Source organism: Phyllopteryx taeniolatus, chromosome 5 (assembly GCF_024500385.1).
Source record: "Phyllopteryx taeniolatus isolate TA_2022b chromosome 5, UOR_Ptae_1.2, whole genome shotgun sequence".
In the NCBI taxonomy this organism is placed as follows: Eukaryota; Metazoa; Chordata; class Actinopteri; order Syngnathiformes; family Syngnathidae; genus Phyllopteryx; species Phyllopteryx taeniolatus.
In genome coordinates, this window is record NC_084506.1 from 14,597,746 (window position 1) to 14,620,817 (window position 23,072).

The 23,072-nt window shown below is 43.5% G+C and overlaps 1 protein-coding gene across 2 annotated transcripts in view; it reads left to right on the top strand.

Annotated features, from left to right (window-relative positions):
• The first annotated feature begins 4,250 nt into the window (after positions 1 to 4,250).
• trim44 (tripartite motif containing 44) overlaps positions 4,251 to 23,072 on the top strand; it is a 105,151-nt gene continuing 86,329 nt past the window's right edge. The window contains exons 1-2 of one of the 2 annotated variants that reach the window (XM_061773497.1): positions 4,251 to 4,471; positions 14,081 to 14,699. In XM_061773497.1, coding sequence (XP_061629481.1) covers positions 14,097 to 14,699 — 603 coding nt within the window. In that variant the 5' untranslated portion in view covers positions 4,251 to 4,471; positions 14,081 to 14,096. Of the gene's footprint in view, positions 4,472 to 5,497; positions 10,457 to 14,080; positions 14,700 to 23,072 lie in introns of those variants that run through there. The other variant, XM_061773498.1, reaches the window with a different exon arrangement.

Sequence of the window (23,072 nt, forward strand, 5' to 3'; positions counted from 1 at the left end):
TTGATGTTGCTCTCCCACTTTAGGTCCTGAGAGACTGTAATTCCCAGGAACTTGAAGGTCTCGACGGTTGACACAGGGCAGTTGGACAGCGTGAGGGGTAGCTGTGGCGAAGGATGCCTACTGAAGTCCACAATCAGCTCTACAGTCTTGAGCGTGTTAAGCTACAGGTTATTTTGGCCACACCACAGCACTAGCCGCTCCACTTCCTGTCGATACGCAGACTCGTCACCGTCGTTGATGAGGCCGATGACTGTGGTGTCGTCTGCAAACTTCAGTAGTTTGACAGCCAGGTGCGTTGAGGTGCAGTCGTTCCTGTAGAGAGACGAGCAGCGGAGAGAGGACACAACCTTGGGGCGCCCTGGTGCTGGTGGTGCTTGTAGGTGGTGTCCTGCCCATCAGGAAGCTGTAAATCCACTGGCAGATGCCAGGCGAGACGCTGAGCTGGAGAAGCTTGGAGGAGAGGAGTTCGGGGATGATGTTGTTGCACACGGAGTTGAAATCCACGAACAGGATCCTCGCCTAGGTCCCCGCCCAGTCAAGGTGTTCGAGGATGAAGTCCAATCCCATGTTGACTGCATCATCCACGGTCCTATTTGCTCATTAGGCAAACTGCAGGGGATGCAGCAGGTGACCTGTGACGCTCTTGAAGTGGTCCAGCACAAGGCGTTCAAAGGACTTCATGACCACAGATGTCAGGGCGACAGGCCTGTATTCATTCAGACCCGAGATTGCAGGTTTCTTGGGGACTGGGATGATGGTGGTGCGTTTAAAACAGGATGGTACTTCACACAGTTCCACAGATCTATTGAAGATCTGTGTGAAGACTGGAGCGAGCTGGTCCACACAGACTTACACACATTGTATATTTAAATACAAGACACATCTTTTTAGCTCAATGGAAAACCCTATTGATGGGCTGGCTAACATTAGCATTAGATCACAAGAGGGATTTACATTCAAATATCGAATATTCACACACAAACACCGTAGTAACACATATAAACAGGTGATATAACAATACTCACAGGCATATATTCTTCCTAATCTGTGAAACAACAGTTTAATAAAGGTTTATTGTGACTTTCTTCTTTTACACTTTTTAGCTTATCGTAGTATGTAGCTCCAATGCATGCATCACACCATACTGCCCCCAAGAGGCCAAGGCTCATACAACAGAAACAGCAGATACAGTCATGGCTTAGTATAAAAACAAACTTTTCCCCTCTGACTGTCTGACATGAAATCAGACTAACATTTTCCCATTTTAGGTCAATTAGTATTACCAACATTATTTCTATTTGGTAAATGCCAGAATATAGACTTGTGGCCAAAATGTCCACACGTGGTGCGCACGCTGTATGCACGTGTGCTGGGTACTTCAAATGAATGAGTGCGCGAGACGCTTTTAAAATATACACACTCTCACTTTTATTCTTGTCCACATCCACTTTGTTTAGCAACCTGTTTCTTCCTAAACTATTAATTTAGGTTTTCATGGTTTACTAAATGTGATAAAGTACAATACATTATATGTATAGGATTAAACGCCTATAAAGGCTCGCTGTTCAGGGTGTCCATAGATGTATATCCAGTCGCTCATTGTGTGGGGGTCAGTCTCATTCTTATGTGGTCCAGTCCAATCGAGTTCGACAGCATCGCGCAGTGTGCGGCAGGCCATAGGAAGTTCAGCACTTAATTTCCTCTCTCAACAAGGAAAAATTAGCACATTTTCAATTTAATAAATATTTATAATATAATATAACATTTATGAGCCCCACAATGGGGAAATCTGTACCAAGATGGCGCCTACCAGTGTGGTTGCCTCGGTAGCGCGCTCTCTCGTCTTGTTTTTGTGTTTTCCGTCCGTCTTTGGAGACCTTACACGACTCACTTACACAAGGGGGGACCTGCTAACCATCAAGGAGGCTACTCCGGACTTTCTGTCACCAACTTTCGCAAATCCGCTCAGTTTTTTCCCCGAGTTACTCACCGGAGCGGCGTCCAGGGTTTTCGGCGCATGGAGACGGAAGCGGCGCCACAGAGGGAAGCGAGCCGGCGTTCAGGTGAAACTCCGCAAGAGACGAGACAGATTGCCGTTCCCGTCGATCCACCTCGCGAATGTACGCTCCCTACCCAACAAAATGGACGAGCTTCATCTTCTGTTAAAGACCAGTAAAGACTTCGGACGTTCCGCGGCCATGTGCTTCACGGAGACCTGGCTTTGCGACGCTGTACCCGATGGCGCCGTCATGCTTCCCGGCTTCCACATTCATCGAGCAGACTGCGACATGGAATCATTGGGGAAAACAAAGGGCGGCGGGATATGCCTCTATATCAACGAAAAATGGTGTACGGACGTCAAGGAGCTCAGCACACACTGCAGCCCGCATTTGGAATAGTGGATCCAGAAAATACAAAAATAGCATGCAACAAAAGACAGAAGTACATTGAAGCCCTAATGTTTTAACAGTGATTATAGCTTAATAATAATTCTGAAAGGCACTTTACAATTGCACACATAATCCATTCCTTCCCCAGTCACCAAAGTGGTGGTAAGGTAATTGTGTGGCCGCAACTGCCCTGCAGGGGGCAGTCTGACGGAAGAATAGCTGCCATTCTGCGCCTATGGCGCCTCCGACCACTACCAAACATCCATCCACATTCATTCATAGGCAACGTGGGTTAAGTGTCTTGCTCAGAGACACAATGACGACATGCGCACGATACAAACCGGCGACTCTCTGGTAGCAGGCTGTACACTTACCCTCTGCGCCACGCTGCCCCAAGAGTACTGATTTTTTTTTCAATTGAACAGTATACAGAATTATTTTTATGCTATTACTTAATATACTGTTCTTGACATAATCTTAAAAATATGCAAACGCATTGTACGACACAGCATTCAGTCCTCAAGCCCTGTTAGCACATCCATCCATCCATCCATTTTCTGAGCGGCTTCTCCTCACAAGGGTCGCGGGGGTGCTGGAGCCTATCCCAGCTGTCATCGGGCAGGAGGCGGGGTACACCCTGAACTGGTTGCCAGCCAATCGCAGGGCACATACAAACAAACACCCATTCACGCTCACAGTCACACCTACGGGGAATTTTTAGAGTCTCCAATTAATGCATGTTTTTGGGATGTGGGAGGAAACCGGAGTGCCCGGAGAAAACCCACGCAGGCACGGGGAGAACATGAAAACTCCACACAGGCGGGGCCAGGGATTGAACCCGGGTCCTCAGAACTGTGAGGCTGACGCTCTAACCAGTCGGCCACCGTACCGCCCCTGTTAGCACATACAGTATACAATGATTGGGTTGCACGGTGCAAGTGCAGAGTGAAAAGGCCATTACATCTTTGAGTTCAGTTCATGAAAAATGGGAGCCCAAACAAAAGTTTTTGTTCCACCGAATTGCTGCCATTTGCCTGCTGTAACTCTTTCAAAATAAACAAATCTTTTTAAATTAATTAATTAATTAATTAATTAATTAATTAATTAATTAATTTATTTTACTCTAAATCTAATGATGCAGATATCAAACTACAAAAAAATGTAGTGGCCCATCTCAGGCAACTTTATTTTTTTCATTTGATTCTTTAATTGTACTGAAACTCTTCATGTGGTTAACAGGACTGAAACTGACAGGAGTGAGTACTTTTTAGCATAGAATTTTAAAATGATGAAATATATGCAAGTAGCATGTTGACACTAAGCCCATTATAGTGATTCAACAACAATAAATTGAAATAAACAAATTACAGAAGATAAGGTAAGATAACAGGACTACAGGGTGACTCCTGAATTGATTGTTGACTGTTGGAATTAAAAACTGAATTAAATCTTTTAATTGAGCAAGGGTGAATAAACTTGATATTCTGAAGAGAGATGTATTATTATTATTATGATATCGATGTTCATAGAAAGTAATAGTTATATAGGATTGTAAGGAAGTAAAGAGGTAAGATAATAGTGACTTTCACTTTACATTTGGTACCGCGAATATTCTGTACTGACCGCAGTGGTAATTGACTATTAACGCATTCACTAAGGCAGGCTTGTTTTTGTCTTTATCAGTCACATGTTTGCATGTTTTATAGACAATATTATTCTAATAAAATGATCAACAATATGTATTTCTGCCGATTTGAAGTCACACTATTATGGTGTCATTTTAATCAACACTGTATTAACATACATCTTCGTCATTTTTAAACAGTTTTAAATAACTCTTGCATATGCGTGTGACGTCACGTCATGCCGGAAGTTGGAAAACAAGGAAGTGCACTTTGTTCGCTTGTAGTCGAGCTGACAGATCTTCCAATGCAAAATGGAAGTTCTTCATACAGTTCACTAAGCTCAGTAATGGAATTATTATTATTTTTTCTTACTCCGGTAGACGTCACGCTAATATCTCAGCAGACTTAACCTAATCACGTTTTTGTCGGGAAAAAGCCGAGGTGAAACACCGACCTGTAAGTAAACTTTTAATGAACTCCAAAGGACCGTGTGTGTTCGTGTGAGGAACCACTTGCAAACACCACAAATGCAAGGACATGAAGGCTGGTAAAATAGAGGTTCTCCCCAGAAGTGTGTGTCCCCATTCGGAATGTCAGTGGCGGTGTGAGAGACCCCACTTAGGCGCCCATTGCCCCCGCATGCACGCACAAAGATGAAAAACACACTGGAGTGGACCTTATATTTTCTTAAAAATATATGCAAGTATAAACAATGAAGAATACATCAACAGCAAAGAATCTTTTGATGCAAGGAAACAAACCATAATAAAAAAAAAAACACAACAACAAATCTTGCATTGCACAAACGGAAAAGAAAAGTGAAGGGAACCTTATTGCAAATTGTAATAATAAGCTATATTAGCTGTGGTGGTGGTTGCTCGAATATATTTGAGTGCTCCTTATTTTACATGCATATACAATACAATTTTGATATGACTTATGCATGATTGAGCATGTACATTAACATTTTGTTACATCCATCCATCCATTTTCTGAGCCGCTTCTCCTCACTAGGGTTGCGGGCGTGCTGGAGCCGATCCCAGCTGTCATCGGGCAGGAGGCGGGGTACACCCTGAACTGGTTGCCAGCCAATCGCAGGGCACATACAAACAAACAACCATTCACAGTCACACTTACGGGCAATTTTAGAGTCTCCAATTAATGCATGTTTTTTGGGATGTGGGAGGAAACCGGAGTACCCGGAGAAAAACCATGCAGGCACGGGCAGAACATACAAACCCCACACAAGCGGGGCCGGGATTGAATCTGGGTCCTCAGAACTGTGAAACTGACGCTCTAACCAGTCGGCCACCGTGCCGCCATTGTCAAAACATAAACTATCAAATTCAGTAATGTTATTTTTTTTGTTTGCTACATAGAGTGCTGAGTTTTAATTTTGACATTTGAGATCTGATTAATCTGTTTGAATAGAATTGGTGAATTAATCCATAGACACATATTTTTGATGATGGAACGTCAAAATCTCATGTACTGGAACTTTGATTCAGGCTGCATCTGCATTCACCATTACAAGGTTGATGTAATAAAAACATGAAGAACAAAAATGTTCTTGACAAAATTTTGAAAATATGGAAATTCAGACAAATTGATCAGGAAGTGAATTTTTATAGGCTCTGTAGTTATCCATCAATTTGTTGTGTATATGCAAATTCATGAGGCGATTAACCATTTATATGGTTTCAGTCATAACAGTCATAACTACAACGTGGCCCGCGACAAAAAGGAGTTTCCATTTCAAGATATAAACCTATTGGTAGACGTCAGGGTTCTTCATATGTCACACTACACGGAAGAAAAAAATCAAACGTTAGACTTTTCATTTTGGCTTTGTAGGGCCAAATCGTTGGTCGTGGATTATGTCACACAACAAGGAGTTTTATCATTCCTGACAAAATATGTCGGGCGCGATCTGGGAAATCAGCCACATTAGCAAATCGGGCCAATAATGGGTCGAAAATCTTATAGTGTGATCCAGGCACAAGGTGCACACAGGATTGTGTGTTGTATAAACTAATGCACTCAAATATAGAAATACTAATGCAGTGTCCAAAATTAATTTATTGACTCAACGGCCAAATTGCCCAGTCTTCTTTTCCCTTCAGCTTGTCCTGTTAGGGGTCGCCACAGCATGACATCCTTTTCCATGAAAGTATATCTCCTGCATCTTCCTCTCTAACGCCAACTGCCCTCATGTCTTCTTTCACGACATACAGTATATTAACCTTCTCTTTGGACTTCCTCGCTCTCTCTTGCCTGGCAGCTTCATCCTCATCATCATCCAATAGGACTCACTATCTCTCCTCTGAACGTGTCTTGTGTGCTCTCTCTAACTTTGTCTCCAAAACATCTAACCATGGCTGTCGCTCTGATGAGCTCATTTTTAATCCTCTCCAACCTGGTCACTCCTACAGAGAACCTCAAAATATTCATTTCCGCCACCTCCAGCTCTGTTTCCTGTTGTCTCTTCAGTGCTACTGTCTCTAATCCATACATCATGGCTGGCCTCACCATTGTCTTATAAACTTTGACCTTCATCCTAGCAGAAACTCTTCTGTCAAAGAACACACCTGACACCTTCCTCCAACCGTTTCAACCTGCTTGGACCCGTTTCTTCATTTCAGAATCAGAATCATCTTTATTTGCCAAGTATGTCCAAAAAACACACAAGGAATTTGTCTCCGGTAGTTGGAGCCGCTCTAGTATGACAACAGACAGTAAATTGACAGAGAACACTTTTGAGACATAAAGACATTGACAAAAATAGTTGTGAAAGTGACCTTTTCAAATCTGCAGTAGAAGGTATTCAAGTTGTTGGCCAGTGTCCTATTGTTCTCAGCTTGGGGGGATCGTCGCTTGTAATTTGTCAGCGATTGTAATGCATGCCAGACTGATTTTGAGTTGTTAGCGCTAAACTGTTTTTCCAACTTTGCTGCTTAGTTCCTCTTTGCCATGTTAATTTCTTTAGTCAGCTGGTTTCTAGCTCTATTATACATGGACCCTGTCCCCACTTTGATATGCATCCTCCTTAGCTTGGTGATGTTGCTTAAATTTGGCAGTGAACCACGGCTTGTTGTTGTTGAATGTGCGAAATTACTTTGTTGGTACACACACCTCTTCACAGAAACTGATATAGGATGTGACAGTGTCCGTATAGTCATCCAGGCTGCCAGCTAAATTTTCAAAGACACTCCAGTCTGTGCAGTCTAAACAGCTTTGAAGTTCCATCTTTGGTTCATTGGTCCACTTTTTCACTCTTTTCACTGTAGGCTTTGCACATTTAAGTTCTTGCCTGTATGTCGTATTAAGTGAATTCAGCAGTGATCAGACAAGCCCAGGGCTGAACGAGGTTTGGCACGGTATGTGTTATTTAGCGTAGTATAGCAGTGGTCTAAAATGTTATTTTTCCTGGTAAGACAGTCGAGTTGCTGCTTGTATTTAGGGAGTTCGTGGTTGAGTTTAGCTTTGTTAAAGTCTCCGAGAATAATGAGGGGTGAGTCAGAGTGGTGAGCATTAGCAGTGTGGCGTTCATGTTAGCTTGAGGCAGAATGTAGACACCGGTGAGAATGAATGATGCGAACTCACGAGGCGAGTCGAATGGCTGACAGTTAAAAACCAGCGACTCCAAATGGGGGCTGCAGTGTGTGCTGAGCTCTGTGACGTCTGTACACCATTTTTCGTCGATATAAAAGCATATCCCGCCGCATTTTGTTTTCCCCGATGATTCTATGTCGCAGTCTACCTGGTGAAGATGGAAGGCGGGAAGCATGAGGGTGCCGTCGGGTACAGCCTCACAAAGCCAAGAGTCTGTAAAGCACATGGCGGCGGAACCTCCGAAGTTTTTATTGGTCTTTATCAGAAGATGAAGCTCGTCCATTTTTTTGGGTAGGGAGCATAGATTCGCGAGGTGGATCGACGGAAACGCCAATCTGTATCCTCTCTTGCGTAGCTTCACCTGGATGCCGGCTCGCTTCCTCTGTGGCGTCGCCTCCGCCTCCATGCGCCAAAGACAGCGGTCGCTGCTCCGGTGAGTAACTCAGGGAAAAAACTGAGCGGATTTGAGAAAGTTGGTGAAAGAAAGTCGAGAGTAGCCTCCTTGATGGTTAGCCAGTCTCCCCTTGTGTAAGTGAGTAGTTTAATGTCTCCAAAGACGAACGAAATACACAAAAACAAAAACAATACTAGAGAGCACGTAACCGAGGCGTCCACACAGGTAGGCGCCATCTTAACGGTGCTTGCTCTGGACTGTTGACCCCAAGTATTCAAAGTCCTCCACCTTCGCTATCTCTTCTCCCTGGAGCCTTACTCTTCCCCCTCCTCCCCTCTCATTAATGCACATAAAGGTATATTCTGTTTTTGGCTAATCTTCATTCCTCTCCTTTCCAGTTAATGCCTCCACCTTTCTAACTGTTCCTCCACCTGCTCTCTGCTTTCACTGCAGATCACAATGTCATCTGCGAACATCATGGTTCACGGGCGTTCTAGTCTAACCTAATCTGTCAGCCTACCCATCACCACTGCAAACAGGAAGGGGCTCAGGGCTGATTCCTGATGCAGTCCCACCTCCACCATAAACTCTAGTCTGTCACACCTACAGCACACGTCACCACTGTTCTGCTGCCCTCATACATGTCCTGTACTATTCCAACATACTTCTCTGCCACTCCAGACTTGCACATGCAGTACAAAGGTTCCTCTCTGGGTACTCTGTCATAGGCTTCCGCTAGGTCATGAGTGTCAAACTCAAGGCCCGGAGGCCAGATGCGCCCCGCCACATCATTTTATGTGGCCCGCGAAAGCAAATCATGCTCGTCAACTTCTGTGATTTTTGCTAAAATCTGTCCAAATTCCAAATTCTCATAATAATAAACAATAATGTTGAGATGCATTTTTCTGTTACCAAACCCTTCTTATACAGTAACTTAAACAATACTTGTCTTCTGATTTCAAAACTAGTTATCCCTTAATTTGTTGCGTTATCGTAATAATACGATTTGGTGATTAAACATTTCAGTATTCTAACGGCCCTCTGAGGGAAATCATAACTACAATGCGGCCCGAGACAAAAAAGATTTTGCCCCCCCTGCTCTAGATCTACAAAGAGAAAATGTAGCTCCTTCTAACCTTCTCTGTACTTCTCCATTAACAACCTCAAGGCAAATAATGCGTCTGTGGTACTCTTTCTCGGCATGAAACCATACTGTTGCTCGCAAATAGTCACTTCTGTCCTAAGTCTAGCCTCCACTACTCTTTGCCTTAACTTCATTGTGTGGCTTATCAACTTTCTTCCTCTATAGTTCCCACAGCTCTGCACATCACCCTTTTTTTTTTTGTCCTGTTTGGCTGTTAGGTGAAGCAGAATGGAAAATCTGTATCCCTTTTATGCTGGAACAGTGTTACTGTGTCACAGTGGAGTTTTTAAGCTTCTGCTGTGGTATTATAATTGAGGTTTATTCAGAATCAGACTTGATCAGTCGAACAGAACAAAGTTTCTGGAAAGGAGAGAGAAACAAAGACAAAAGACAAAGCACTAATTGTAAACAGGATGAGAGAAGTAAATCATTACATTATCTACAACAATGAAACATTAAATATGAGTGTTGCATGGGGTTATAGTGCACACACCCTGTGAGGGAAGGACAGGACAAGATAGAACTGGACAAGGACAGGAGAAGAAGCATGCAGGACAAGGGCCGTGAACCCGGCTGTACAACTGAAGTGTGGTGACATTAATTATGTAAATTATAAAAGTCTACAGGACGAGAGTATAAGTGAGGGGATACACAAGCGGTTTGCATTTTCATGAGTTATTTGTTGCAGTAAGTGCGTGACCCCACACCCAGTGTAAGAGTCCTAGGGTTGTGTGCCTGTGGATACATGCAAGTAAATTGATACCGTTTTACATGCACAAAGACTGACAGAAGTGTCCTGTAATTGCTGTGGCCGCACCGCGGCAGCTGAGGACCCCACCCAATCAATTGAGGGGCGGGATCGGGCCCAGGGGTACACTCGAGAGCAGCCCGGCGGACAGGACACGTCCCACACCGAGGAACCCAGGGCGGTCCATCGGCCCCACCTAGGCGGTCCAACAATCGCGGGCGCCGCAGGGACCCAATGCCATCCCTCCAGCTAACCACCACACCCACCGCCATACACGCCCCGCCACCACACCTCCCCTCCACCCCCAGGAAAGACAGACGCCCCCCCAACCCCTAGGGCTTGCGATGCAGCCAGTCCTCGCCCAGCCCGAGGGCGGGAGAGTGTCCCTTGTTTGTTGGAAAGGAGGGCAGATAGGGGCACCCGACAAGGGAATGATAAGGGTGGGGGGAACCCAAGGAGCAGCCGCGGGCCATGAGAGGTCAGCCCCAACACCAAACAGTCATCCAGCCCGGGGGGCCCGGCCTCAGGAGCACCGCCATGCAAGTAAGTTGAGACCCACCTCCCCCCCGTTACTATGACTGCCAGGTCCCCGACTGGCAGTCATTGGCCCTACCCTGTGTATCAGTGCCCCCCGAGTGGTGTGGTGCATTAAAATCAGGAGAGGTCAGTGAGCCGAGGGGGTGAGAGCAGGGCTACCAGGCACTACTGCCTAACAGCCAAACCCCCCCACGACCCACCGCCCCCCAGAGATAGGTGTATGTGGTGCATTAAAACATGGGGAGTGTGTGTGATGCATTTAAAACCCAGGGGTGCAGGCAGGGCGGAGGGGCAGGGTGCACGGAACGGGAAACAGCACAGACGTACTAAATCCCAATCCGACATCCACACCGTCCCGATCCCATACCAGTCCCCCAGGAACCCTTTGATATGAATATTTTAGGCTGAAGCCCGCTGAAAATAGGCCTAACGACACTCCTGCTTTTCACTCAGTCCATGAAGTCTGGCTCTTGCTCCTGACACAGTCCTTGTGCCCCACAGCCTCAGTGGGATCATACTCCCTGATTGGATTTCTCATCTTCCCTAATTAATTTATGGAAACATTGGCTCTGATTGGTCCATATCAGCACATCTGCTGCATGTTGTGTCCTTCAATGCTTAGTCCAGTCTCGCGTCCCGCAAGAGTTTGATTGCTGGAGTTATTTATGCACAATAATCGCGCATTCACTTTGTATGCTGTCGCCTCAGTCCTTTTCAGCAGGTTGGCGGCAGCTCGCGTCCGGCAGGGAAGTGCTCGCCTCCTACTAAAAATCTCCACGTTACCGTGACTTATTTTTCCTGTCTGGCACATGTTCGTTTGTTTACATGATGCGTGTAGAGAGCTGTAAAATTTTACGGAACATCCGTATTTTGTTAAGGAAATCACTGAATGTTGACTTGTTATAGCCGTAACACTGATTGTTCCAGATATTGGAAAAAAAAATCCAGCGTCCAGCATTACTGGCACGTACACATTGAACAGCTGCTTGGTGCACATTGTTTTATTATGCTCCCCTGCTACCAAGTCGCGGATGCGTAAGTTCTTTCTGGGTCCGGTGTCAACGCGTTGTAAGTTACTGATCATCGCCTCCATGGTAGCAAATAAGCTACACTTCTTACAAGTGTCATGAAAGGAGGACGATGTCAAAGCCATCCTAATTGCTAAGCTGTCGTTACAAGCAGTCGCAAAACATTTAAATAAGAGATTTGGTGATACAGTACACTTGTCACGTAGGTCTGGCTGGAATCGTGTTTTCGCAGAGAGTAACTTCGAACAACGAAATACACACAGGACGCTGCGTCTGAAACGGAAATCAATTAGTACATCCCTGCACACATCACTTCAGAACATGGGCAGTTTAAAAGTGTATTCATATTATTAATAAATATTTGTAATGTAAGATAAGATACAACCTTTATTCGTCCCAAAATGAGGAAATTTCAGCACCAGTTGAGGATATAGGAAATATATAATATAAATAGCATGCAAGAGAAGACGGGTTCAAGACAAGAAGTAAACAAAATAGAAACCTAAACTATTTTCCATACGTAAACGATCCAATGCGGTCTATCAGCAATGTTATTTGTTTGTTTGCAAAATATAGTGCTGAGTTTTAATTTTGACATTTGAGATCTGATTAATCTGATTTAATAAACTTGCTTTTTGTTTTGTTACCAAGATTGAAAACAGCATTAGCAGAGGCGGATTAATAGACAGATATTTTTGATGATGGAACCATGGAATCTCATATATTGGTACTTTGATTCAGGCTGCAACTGCGTCCACCATTGCAAGGTTGATGTAATAAAACATTCAAATGACAAATATTAAAGCCATAATTTAATTTAACACATAATGATTATGAATGTCCCACGGTAATTTGACAACATTTTGAAAATATCTTAATTCAGATACACAGCCAGCACAAATTGTGCGTGAGTAAACAAAGTGAGTGTTTGCAATCAAATAGTTCCGCGACTGCAGATTTGTTCATCCTGTTTCCTGCCATTGTAAAGTTATGTGCTAGGGATGGGTGATTATAGAAAAAAATAATCATCACGATTATTTTGATTGATATTGAAATCACAATTCATAAACCTGATTATTTATTGATTTTAAAACTTTGTATTTAACTACCAAAACTCAACTTTAAATAATGTAACAGAACAACCTGAAAACAAATAGTAACAAGTAAAATCCATCCATTTTCTACACCGATTCTTCTCACTAAGATCGCGGGTATGCTAGAGCCTATCCTAGCTAACTGTGGGCGAGTGGCGGGGTACACCCTGAACTGGTTGCCAGCCAATCGCAGGGCACATACAAACAAACAACCATTGACACTCACATTCACACCTATGAGTCTTCAATTAACCTACCATGCATTTTTTTTGGGATGTGGGAGGAAACCGTAGTACCTGGAGAAAACCTAACAAGTAAAATAGATGTAAAAATAAAAACAATAAATAAAAATGCATATAGCCATGGCTAAAAACATGGGATGCCAGGGGTGGCTGTATTGTCTATTATGTACTGTATATTTATCCTTCCAAAATCCTCAATGTTCTGGCATTTAGCAAGTACAAGAAATGTTGGTAATCCTAATCCACTTAAAACAGGAACATTTTAGTCTGATTTCATGTCTGACAATCAGGGGGAAGAAGTGTTTGTCTTTTTATCCACCTTATTCTTATGCCCCATGAGTCTTTGTGTGAATTATGGGTGTGACATCCGGTTTTAGCCGACCGGCATTATGTTTACATTCTAACTGCCCACGCTAGTCCTTTTTCTGTGAGCATTATGGCCATGATTGTATCTGCTGTTCCTGCTTTGTGCACCTTGGTCTCTTAGGGGCAGTATGGTGTGATGCATGCATGGAGCTGCATATTTGCAGTCATCTAAAAAAAGAGTAAAATAAGTTTTCTCAGACTCTGAAGAATATATGCCTGTGACTATTGTTACATTATTGTCCGTCTGTATGTGTTACTACAGCATTTGTGTGTGAATATATTTGTTATTTGAAGTTAAATCCCTCCCGTGATGTAATGCTAATGTTAGCTAGCCCGGCAATAGAGTTTTCCATTGACTGTTAGGATAAGCTGCCGATTTAAAAAATGATGTATGTCTTGTATTTAAATATACAATGTGTGTAATTGTTTTTGTTGTGTGTTTAGTTTTACAGTAAACTCCAACTGCGGTGTCAATAAACAGCTTATAGCATGCTCAGGGAGGGCAGAAGAACATGCGTCACATGCTTGCTACAAGCAAAACAGGGTGCAAAACAGGGTGCATACACCTACTCCTTCCATACACAACCCACGCCTTGGCACATTCATCTTTTTTGTTTGATTATACCTTTTTCATGATCGTGAGAAGCCAAAATTGAAGTTACGATTACATTTCAATTAATCGCCCGGCCCTGTTATGTGCTTTGGTAAAGCTTGCTTCTGTTTCGGTGGGCTCCCTCCATCCAGTTCATTCTGTTTTGGGAATATTATATTATATCAGGGGGAATTAGTCCTGTGTGTCTTCATCTTTCCACTGTGCAAATAGTAGATCCACAGAAGGTCATGTGTATTATCCTGTCATCTACTTTACAATTTTATAAGATGATGTCATCTGCCACCCAGGTATATTTCTGTATTCATGGACCACAAAGGAGAACCTATGGAAGGAGTCATGGGCCTGGAGGAACTGCCACAGATGGATGGAACATGTGATGCATGTGAACCTGACGAGGCTCAACTTGCTACGCAATTATGCCACACCTGCAGCTTTGCCTTCTGCTGTTTGCATGGTGACAGACATGCCTCCAGTACACATCACCCGCTAATGCCCTATAAACATGATGGGACGCATGCTAATGGAGTTAACTCAAACACATACTCTGTATTTGGAAGTGGGGCCAAAGAGGAGACGTTGATGGGGTTACTGAATGAACAGGACATGGCTCTGAGGCAAGCAGCGCTTGGAGATGAGAGTGGTGATGATATGAATGGCCATGAATCCAAGAATCGCCCAGAGTTAGGAGCTGAGGTTTCAGAAGATGGGCAGGAGAACATGGCTGCTATAGAGGCAGTGAAGAGGGACACTGTGACAGTAGCTAGGCTACGTTGCCTGGAGCATGGGCAGGATGGATCCCTCTACTGTAAACCAGATGAAAAGATAATCTGTGTTGTGTGTGCTGTGCAGGGTGAGCACCAGGGACATGAAATTATCACCCTGCATGATGCTTACATCTGGCAGAAGGTTAGTCATGCACGGGGAACATGATGGTTTATGATGCATGCCATAGTGACACTTATGTTTAGGATGAAGCGTCTCAATCTAAAGACACAAGACTGCATCATAAAGCTGTTGTTTTTTTGAGTCTGTAAAATAAACACTCATGCGGCTGTTTTCCCCCCCAAAATGAGTCACTTTGATTGGAGCATAGCATTGTTAAAATAGTTATTTGGGACTGTTTCATCACGTTAAAATGGTTTATATATGCAAGTTTAAGTTTTACTTCCTTTTTTAAGCTTAGCCTTTTATTTTGAAGGCTAGCACCGGAACTCAGCATTTTGACACTAAAGTAACTTCACATGGCACCGGCGATTTTATTTGTTTATTTTTTTAATAGATGGAACCAAATTCTATAAATAAAGTGCTGATTCCTTTACCGATTTTCACCGATGAGGCACAAGGTTAGTGTTTGTGATACTGTGAGATGTTTATGTTAATTTTGTCCCAATTTATTGTGATGTAAAGTTTCTACGGTGAAGTTTTAGCTCAATATTAAGAGTCATCGGGGCTTACGTTGGTTTGAAGACTACAATAAAAAAACATCAGTGCAAAAGTGAAACCAACCGTTTACCTTGTTAGCTGTCTCAATTGAAGCATGTATAATTATTACCGCAACGTACATTTGAAGTGTCGATGGCCAATGTGTCCTGCAATTCACATTAGTTCTCGCAGCTAGCTAGCAGCCTTCTTCATCTGTGCACGAGCTGCTAATCCCACTTTGGTGTCGCCATGACCCAGTGTTAACCCTGTATTGGAGTCAAATGGAACTAGTGGTGACGTTGAATTAGTGCAACGGCGCCCAATGCGGAAGTCGAATATTAAGTCTAAAAATAGACTGCGCACGCAATATGTCTGTCTTTGTATGTTGACAGTTAGAAAAGTTAAAATGCTACTTGAAAACTGACAGTACAGGAAAGTTAATTCAGGTTTTATGATTATGAGTGTAAACCCGGAATACATTAATTCCCTTTACATTTTTTCCATCAATCCATCCAGTTTGTAGGCCGCTTGTTGTGTTTAACTGGAGCCTATCCCAGCTGACTTTGGGCCAAAGGTGGGTTGCAACCAGAAGTTATTCACTGACATTAACGGCTATCGATGTCAAATTAGCATATGATCGCCAGCACTTGCTGAAATTATGACCATCCTCTGACTTTGAGCTTGTAACTACGATGCTCGCATCCCTCGCACAGCAGCTCTCGGCAAGACCCAGTGGCCTACGAAGTAGCGCAGTCGCATAGCAGCTCAAGCCGAAACAGGAGCGAGCGGGAGCAGTTTGGCCACATGCCGAACCACAGTTGCTGCAGTGGGGTAATAGCTAAGGTAAACGCTAACCCCTGCAGAACACTGCTCCAACACATCTACCTTTGCAATTTTAGATCACAGGATGGTCTATGGTCTAATAAATTAGATCATCTACACATGTAGTTAACATCAAAACACACAACGGCCCTCCTGCGTTCGAAGGGGGCAGTGCGAGTCTCTATCCACAAATGTGGCTGGCAACTTGCACAGGAGCCAACAGCCTTATGCCCGGCACTCTTTGCTCAGCCACAAATTAAAATGTTTTAAAATAAACATTAACATGAATGATCACCCGTTCATATATTGTTTAAAATTAAAAAAAAACATGAATATTTGACTGCGATTGGCTGGCGACCAGTTCAGGGTGTACCCCGACGTCTCGTTCGAAGATAGCTGGGATAGGCTCCAGCACGCCCGTGAGCCCAATGAGGATAAGCGATACAGAAAAGGGATGGATGAATATTTGAACCTGTGCTTTATTCAAGTTTGACAAGAAAAAAAAAGACGTTCATTGATTGATCAATACTATAATTGTGCTGTCCTCACGACGCGTAACAATGTGAAGCGAGACAGTCAGAGAACTAATAAAGATCTGGATACAAGGCGTTCTTTTCTTTCTTTTATGGAGGTCTCTTGTGTTGGTAAAAATATCAGTTTCCCAAGGCTGAAATGTTTAGAGCACAATTCAGCGTTTTCAGAGGTCACTTTTACTTTGACAAGTCGACGACTAGCTGGACTTCTACCGAGGGAAGAATACATTAAAGATAGTCTATGAGCAGGAAGATGCTCTTACATTGCTGGCAAACCAAACAATCCTAAAAGAGATGCTGTACCACTCTGACAATTTTTCCCCAAGAGTTTTAACAGTTTAACAGTTCTGTGGTCCCGGGTTTAAATCTGGCCTCCATTCGAAAAACATGCATGGTAGGTTAATTGAAGAATCTAAATTGTCCATATATATGAGTGCGAATGGTTTCTTTGTTTATATGTGCCCTGCGATTGGTTGGCGACCAATTCACGGTCAACTCCGCCTCTCGCCAGAAATTAGCTGAGATAGGCGCCAGCACACCCGTGACCCTAGTGAGGATAATCAGAACGGAAAATGGATGGATGGATTTATATGTATTGTGACAATAAAAAAGCATTATTTTCTTCTTATTATGTTACATTTCATATGTTCAATACATGTGATATATGGAAATACATCTGATATTAGTATAATACTATTTTATATGAATTATATTTTATATGAATAAAAAGGCATTCTATGATAGATCCAGTTTGATATAAAACAATTATATACACTATATATACAGCGGCTGAAATAAGTATTTAACACCATTTTTCTCACTAACTATACTTCCAAAGGTGCTATTGACCTGAAAATTTCAGTTGAAATTAAGTTGTGTGTAAAATGTGAAATGACACAGGGAAAATGTATTGAACAGATGAAGAAAGGGAGATGCAAAAAGGCATGGAAAGCCAAGACAACACCTAAAATCTATCAATAATAAAACAGCAATCCAGCCCCTTGTCAGTGGGTTCAGTCCTAATTGATGGCCTACAAAAAGGTCTCATTCCCAAGGTGTGAGCAAAGAGCTGCCGCATTGCAAACTAATTGTTGCAAAACGTAACAATAGCATTGGTTACAGGCGCATAGCTAAGCTTCTGAATGTTTCAGTGAGCACGGTTGGGGCCATAATACGAAAGTGTAAAGCCAATCATACCACCGTAAATTTGCCTAGATCAGGTGCTCCTCGCAAGATTTCTGACAGAGGAGAGCAAAGAATAATCAGAAGAGTTGTCCAAGACCAAAGGACCATCTGTGGAGCGCTTCAAAAAGACCGGGAATTATCAGATAGTGTTGTCCCAAGGAAAACAGTGACAAATGTACTCCGCCGCCGTTGCCTGTATGCACACTCATCACGCAAGACCCCATTGCTAGAAAAAAAAGCATGTCAAAGCTCGTTTTTATATATGTAGCGAATATATATTAAATAAGAATTGTAATTAATTTAGAAGGAAACAATGAGCTGGAAGCGGCGCCTGCGTCACTTCCGGTTTATCGTAATTTTAAATTACAGCGTTCTAAATCAAACTAGTTGATATATGTGAGGGGCACCACGTCGCTTTTTATGTGAATACAATGTAGGCGAAGCAAAGAAACCTAGTTATCAGTCTCTTATTTGGAAGGTGGCTACACTTTAGAAACTTTGATGAGTCCTAGACTTCCAGAGGTTTTTGGTTCCAGAGGACCCAAAACACACACACACACAATGCAAGTGGTGAATTTTATAGAAAATTTAATGATCTAACATGGGGGCTCTACAGGGTAAGGACAGACAAACACAAAACAAACAAGGTACAGACGAACATTGGCAAAGGAACTGATTTGTGACGGGAGATAAGCAGAATGGGCGTGTAGTGAATCATATAGCTGAGGATTCCTGTTCTCGTTAATTTAAACCAAAATATGCACTAATCTGTACTTTTAGTAGACCGCAATGTTGGACATACGTGTCTTGAAAACATTTAAGGCTGGTGAATCAGTGTTCGGCCGGCCCGGTCCGCACCAGGAACAGGTGGATTCGATGGAAGGGAGGAAAATAAGAGGGAAGAAAAAAGGGAGACCAACAAGTTCCAATGGAAGGACGTCTCTCGGGTGTCTCTGTTCGCAAGACGTTCGAAGCGGGTGCGTTGCGTCCGCTACCGTTCCCTCCGACTGAGCTCGGGCCCCCAAACAGGGTAGCTTGGAGCGCTTGGAGGATGCTCTGCAGGCGGGGATCGTCCGATGTTTACTCACCACCTCGGGCGAGGTAGCGTCCTGCCTAGCCCGGTCGTCCGCAAGTTGGTCAGGGGAGACAAAAGGCTTCGGGCTGACTTGAATCCAATTGGAAATCTATGGAAAGAACTGAAACTCAAGGTATATAAAAGAAGCTCATGGAACCTTCAAAATTTGAAGACTGCTTGTGTGGAGGAATGGGCCAGAGCAATTAATGCGACTAGTTTCTCTATACAGGAGGTGTCTTGAAGCTGTCATTGCAAACAAAGGCTTTTGTACAAAGTATTAAATAAATACTAGTTGGGGTGTTCAATACTTTTTCGCTGTGTCATTTCACATTATTGCACATAACTTAATTTCTGATCTTTTTTATTCTTCTTTCTATGTATGTATGGATTACTTGGGTTGTTCCCAACGTTTGGTGAAATTTTCGTGTCAATAGCACATTTGGAAATATATTTAATGAGAAAAATGGTGACGTGTTAAATACTTATTTCAGCTGCTGTAAGTTGGGGTCCCTGCTGCAGATTTCCATCAATTTGGGGGTCTTGGGCTGGAAAATTGTTGAGGACTCCTGATGTAAACCATTAACCATAAAAAAAAAAACAATATTGGTTACCAGTATTGGTATAAACAGTTAGCGTGCATCCCTACTTCCAATATATCCATCTTCCAAACCACTTATCCTCCCTAGGGTCGCGGGCGTGCTGGAGCCTATCCCAGCTATCTTCAGCTATCTTCAGGTACACCCTGAACTGGCCACCAGCCAATTGCAGGGCACATATAAACAAACACCCAATCACACCTACGGGCAATTTGTGTCTTCAATTAACCTACCATGCATGTTTTTGGAATGTGGGAGGAAACCGGAGTACCCGGAGAAAACCCACGCAGGCATGGGGAGAACATGCAAACTCCACACAGGCGGGGGCGGGATTTGAACCCCGGTTCTCAGAACTGTGAGGCAGACGTGCTAGGCAGACGTCCTCACCAGTCGTCCACCGTGCCAAAGTAATTACCACCCTTGTTAAATATAATACAGGTTCAGATCAAGGCAAAAGTGCATGAATACAAGCAGGATGTGACTGACTGTGACAGTGTAAGGCCCGGAGCACACCGCACGATGCGCCCGAACCAGACTTGGAATGTTCCGTTGTAAAAAATTACAGTTGGCGACTCACACCTCCACATTGAGGGATTTGATTGGACATGCTGCGACGTTAAACCGCGAGCTTGTATAGCCTTTTGAGGCTCCACATACAATGTATTTTACTCTTTCACTTTTGTTAAACCATCAGAAGATAACGTGACAGTCAAAAAAGAAGCGGGTTGCTTGAGAGTTTTGACATGGGAACAATTTATAAGTCAGCCAGTGTCACACACAGATTGTGTTTGATTTAGCAGGAGAGATTTCACAGTTATATAAAGTAAAATAACCTGTTCCATTGGTCAAACTTTCCCCATCGTAAAAGTTTACAATCTGCAATTTTTAACTGACACTAACATTCTTTACTGTCGTACAAGTGTAAAATTAAATAATCAAATTTTAATATTAAGACATCAAAACAATGAAAAAAATATTTTTTAAAGAAAACTATGTAAAATTTTACATTTAAATTACTTTTATACACATAGTGTGTTTGGAGTGCCTCTGGAATGTGGAATTAGGCAACCAAGTTATTATTTTTTTGAGCTGGCCATGTCATAAAGATTTGCCCCGATATATGACAGCACAGTCAGTTTCTGCACCCATGACTTGGAAGCGAGGCTGGGTGAAGAGCTGCCATTTCCAAGCCGCAACAGGACTGCATGGAAACAGTATCATATAGGATCTAAACGCCACAATGTTATCACCGCTAGTTTCTAATGCTGTGTATGCATTAGACACAGTTGTGTATGCATTAGACACAGTTGAACTCTGAAGGTTTGAGTGACTGGAGACATTTCTACATAATGAAACTGCACGACTGCAGGGGCATTTAACCTCAGATGTTCCACTGTACAGTACATTTTAAAAATGTCTCACACTCACACAATATTGAAACATTAATAGAGTGACTTTAAATATACAGCTACAAAATATTTATTTCATGAAAGCTATAAAATGTGAATTTTAACATCATATATATACAACCCCAATTCCAATGAAGTTGGGACGTTGTGTTAAACATAAATAAAAACAGAATACAATGATATGAAAATCATGTTCAACCTATATTTAATCGAATACACTACAAAGACAAGCTATTTAATATTCAAACTGATAAACTTTATTGTTTTTAGCAAATAATCATTAACTTGGAATTTTATGGCTGCAAAATGTTCCAAAAAAGCTGGGACAGGGGGCAAAAAAGACTGAAAAAGTTGAGGAATGCTCATCAAACACCTGTTTGGAAAATCCCACAGGTGAACAGGCTAATTGGGAACAGGTGGGTGCCATGAGTGGGTATAAAAGGAGCTTCCCTGATTTGCTCAGTCATTCACAAGCAAAGATGGGGCGAGGTTCACCTCTTTGTGAACAAGTGCGTGAGAAAATAGTCGAACAGTTTAAGGACAATGTTCCTCAACGTACAGTTGCAAGGAATTTAGGGATTTCATCATCTACGGTCCCTAATATCATCAAAAGGTTCAGAGAATCTGGAGAAATCACTGCATGTAAGCGGCAAGGCCGAAAACCAACATTGAATGCCCGTGACCTTCGATCCCTCAAGCGGCACTGCATCAACAACTGACATCAATGTGTAAAGGATATCACCACATGGGCTCAGAAACACTTCAGAAAACCAGTGTCAATAAATACAGTTTGGCGCTACATCCGTAAGTGCAACTTGAAACTCTACTATGCAACCCAAAACCCATTTATCAACAACACCCAGAAACACCGCCGGCTTCTCTGGACTAATGCAAAGTGGAAAAGTGTTCTGTGGTTCGACGAGTCCACATTTCAAATTGTTTTTGGAAATTGTGGACGTCGTGTTTGTGAACCATCCGGACTGTTATGGACTGTTATGGACGCAGTCGCAGACGCAAAGTTCAAAGGCCAACATCTGTCATGGTATGGGGCTGTGCTAGTGCCAATGACATGGGTAACTTACACATCTGTGAAGGCACCATTAATGCTGAAAGGTACATACGGGTTTTGGAGAAACATATGCTGCCATCCAAGCAACGTCTTTTTCATGGACGCCCCTGATTATTTCAGCAAGACAATGTCATGAACGGAACAGAGGATAGGACCCAAAAATGCACGACTCCAAAACAAATGGACAGTTTCCAAAAAGAGAGGTTTAATAGACAGGCATAGGTCGGTACACAGGCAGGCAATCCAAGAGAGGCAACAGTATCCAAAAACATGAGGCAAAGAGGCAAGGTCGATAATCGGAACAGGGTCAAGTCTTACTGTGAATCTATGACGTGGAAACAACGAATGCTGGAACGCGACGACAAGGTACAACGAGAGGAAATGAGACGAGGTTATATACAAGGGGTAATTAGGGTGAACGAGGCACAGGTGGTGAAGATGCTCACAGGAGCAGGTGTGTGTGAAACAGGGGGGGAAGAGAAAACCCGGAACACACACACACACACATATGACAGTACCCCCCCCCCCCCCCCCCCCTTAACGGCCGGCCCCAGACGGCCCCAGACGGCCCTGGGGCCCCTGGATGCGCAACGTGGAAGTCCCGAATGAGCGAATCATCCACGATAAACGCAGACTGTACCCAGGAACGCTCCTCAGGCCCATAGCCCTCCCAGTCCACCAGATATTTAAACCCCCTGCCCCTCCGACGAGATGACAACAGCCGCTTCACAGAGAAGACAGGGCCCCCATCCACAAACCGGGGGGGAGGAGGGGGCCTGGAAGGCGGGACCAGAGGGGACTCCCGGGCTGGCTTGAGTAGGCTGACGTGAAAAGTAGGGTGGACCCGCATAGACCTTGGGAGCCTCAGCTTCACGGTGACAGGGTTGATGATTTTTGTGATGGGGAAGGGCCCAACGAACCTGGGAGCAAGCTTCTTGGACTCCACCCGGAGTGGAATATGTTTGGTCGAAAGCCAAACTCGCTGACCCACTTTGTAGTTCGGGGCCGGAGTCCTCCGACGGTCAGCAGCGGCTTTGTAGGACCGTCCCTGGCGCAGCAGCATCTGGCGGGCTCGCTCCCAAGTCCTCCTGCAGCGTCTCACCATGGTTAATGCCGCTGGAACTGTGGATTCTGGGGCTATGGCAGGAAACAGAGATGGTTGGTAACC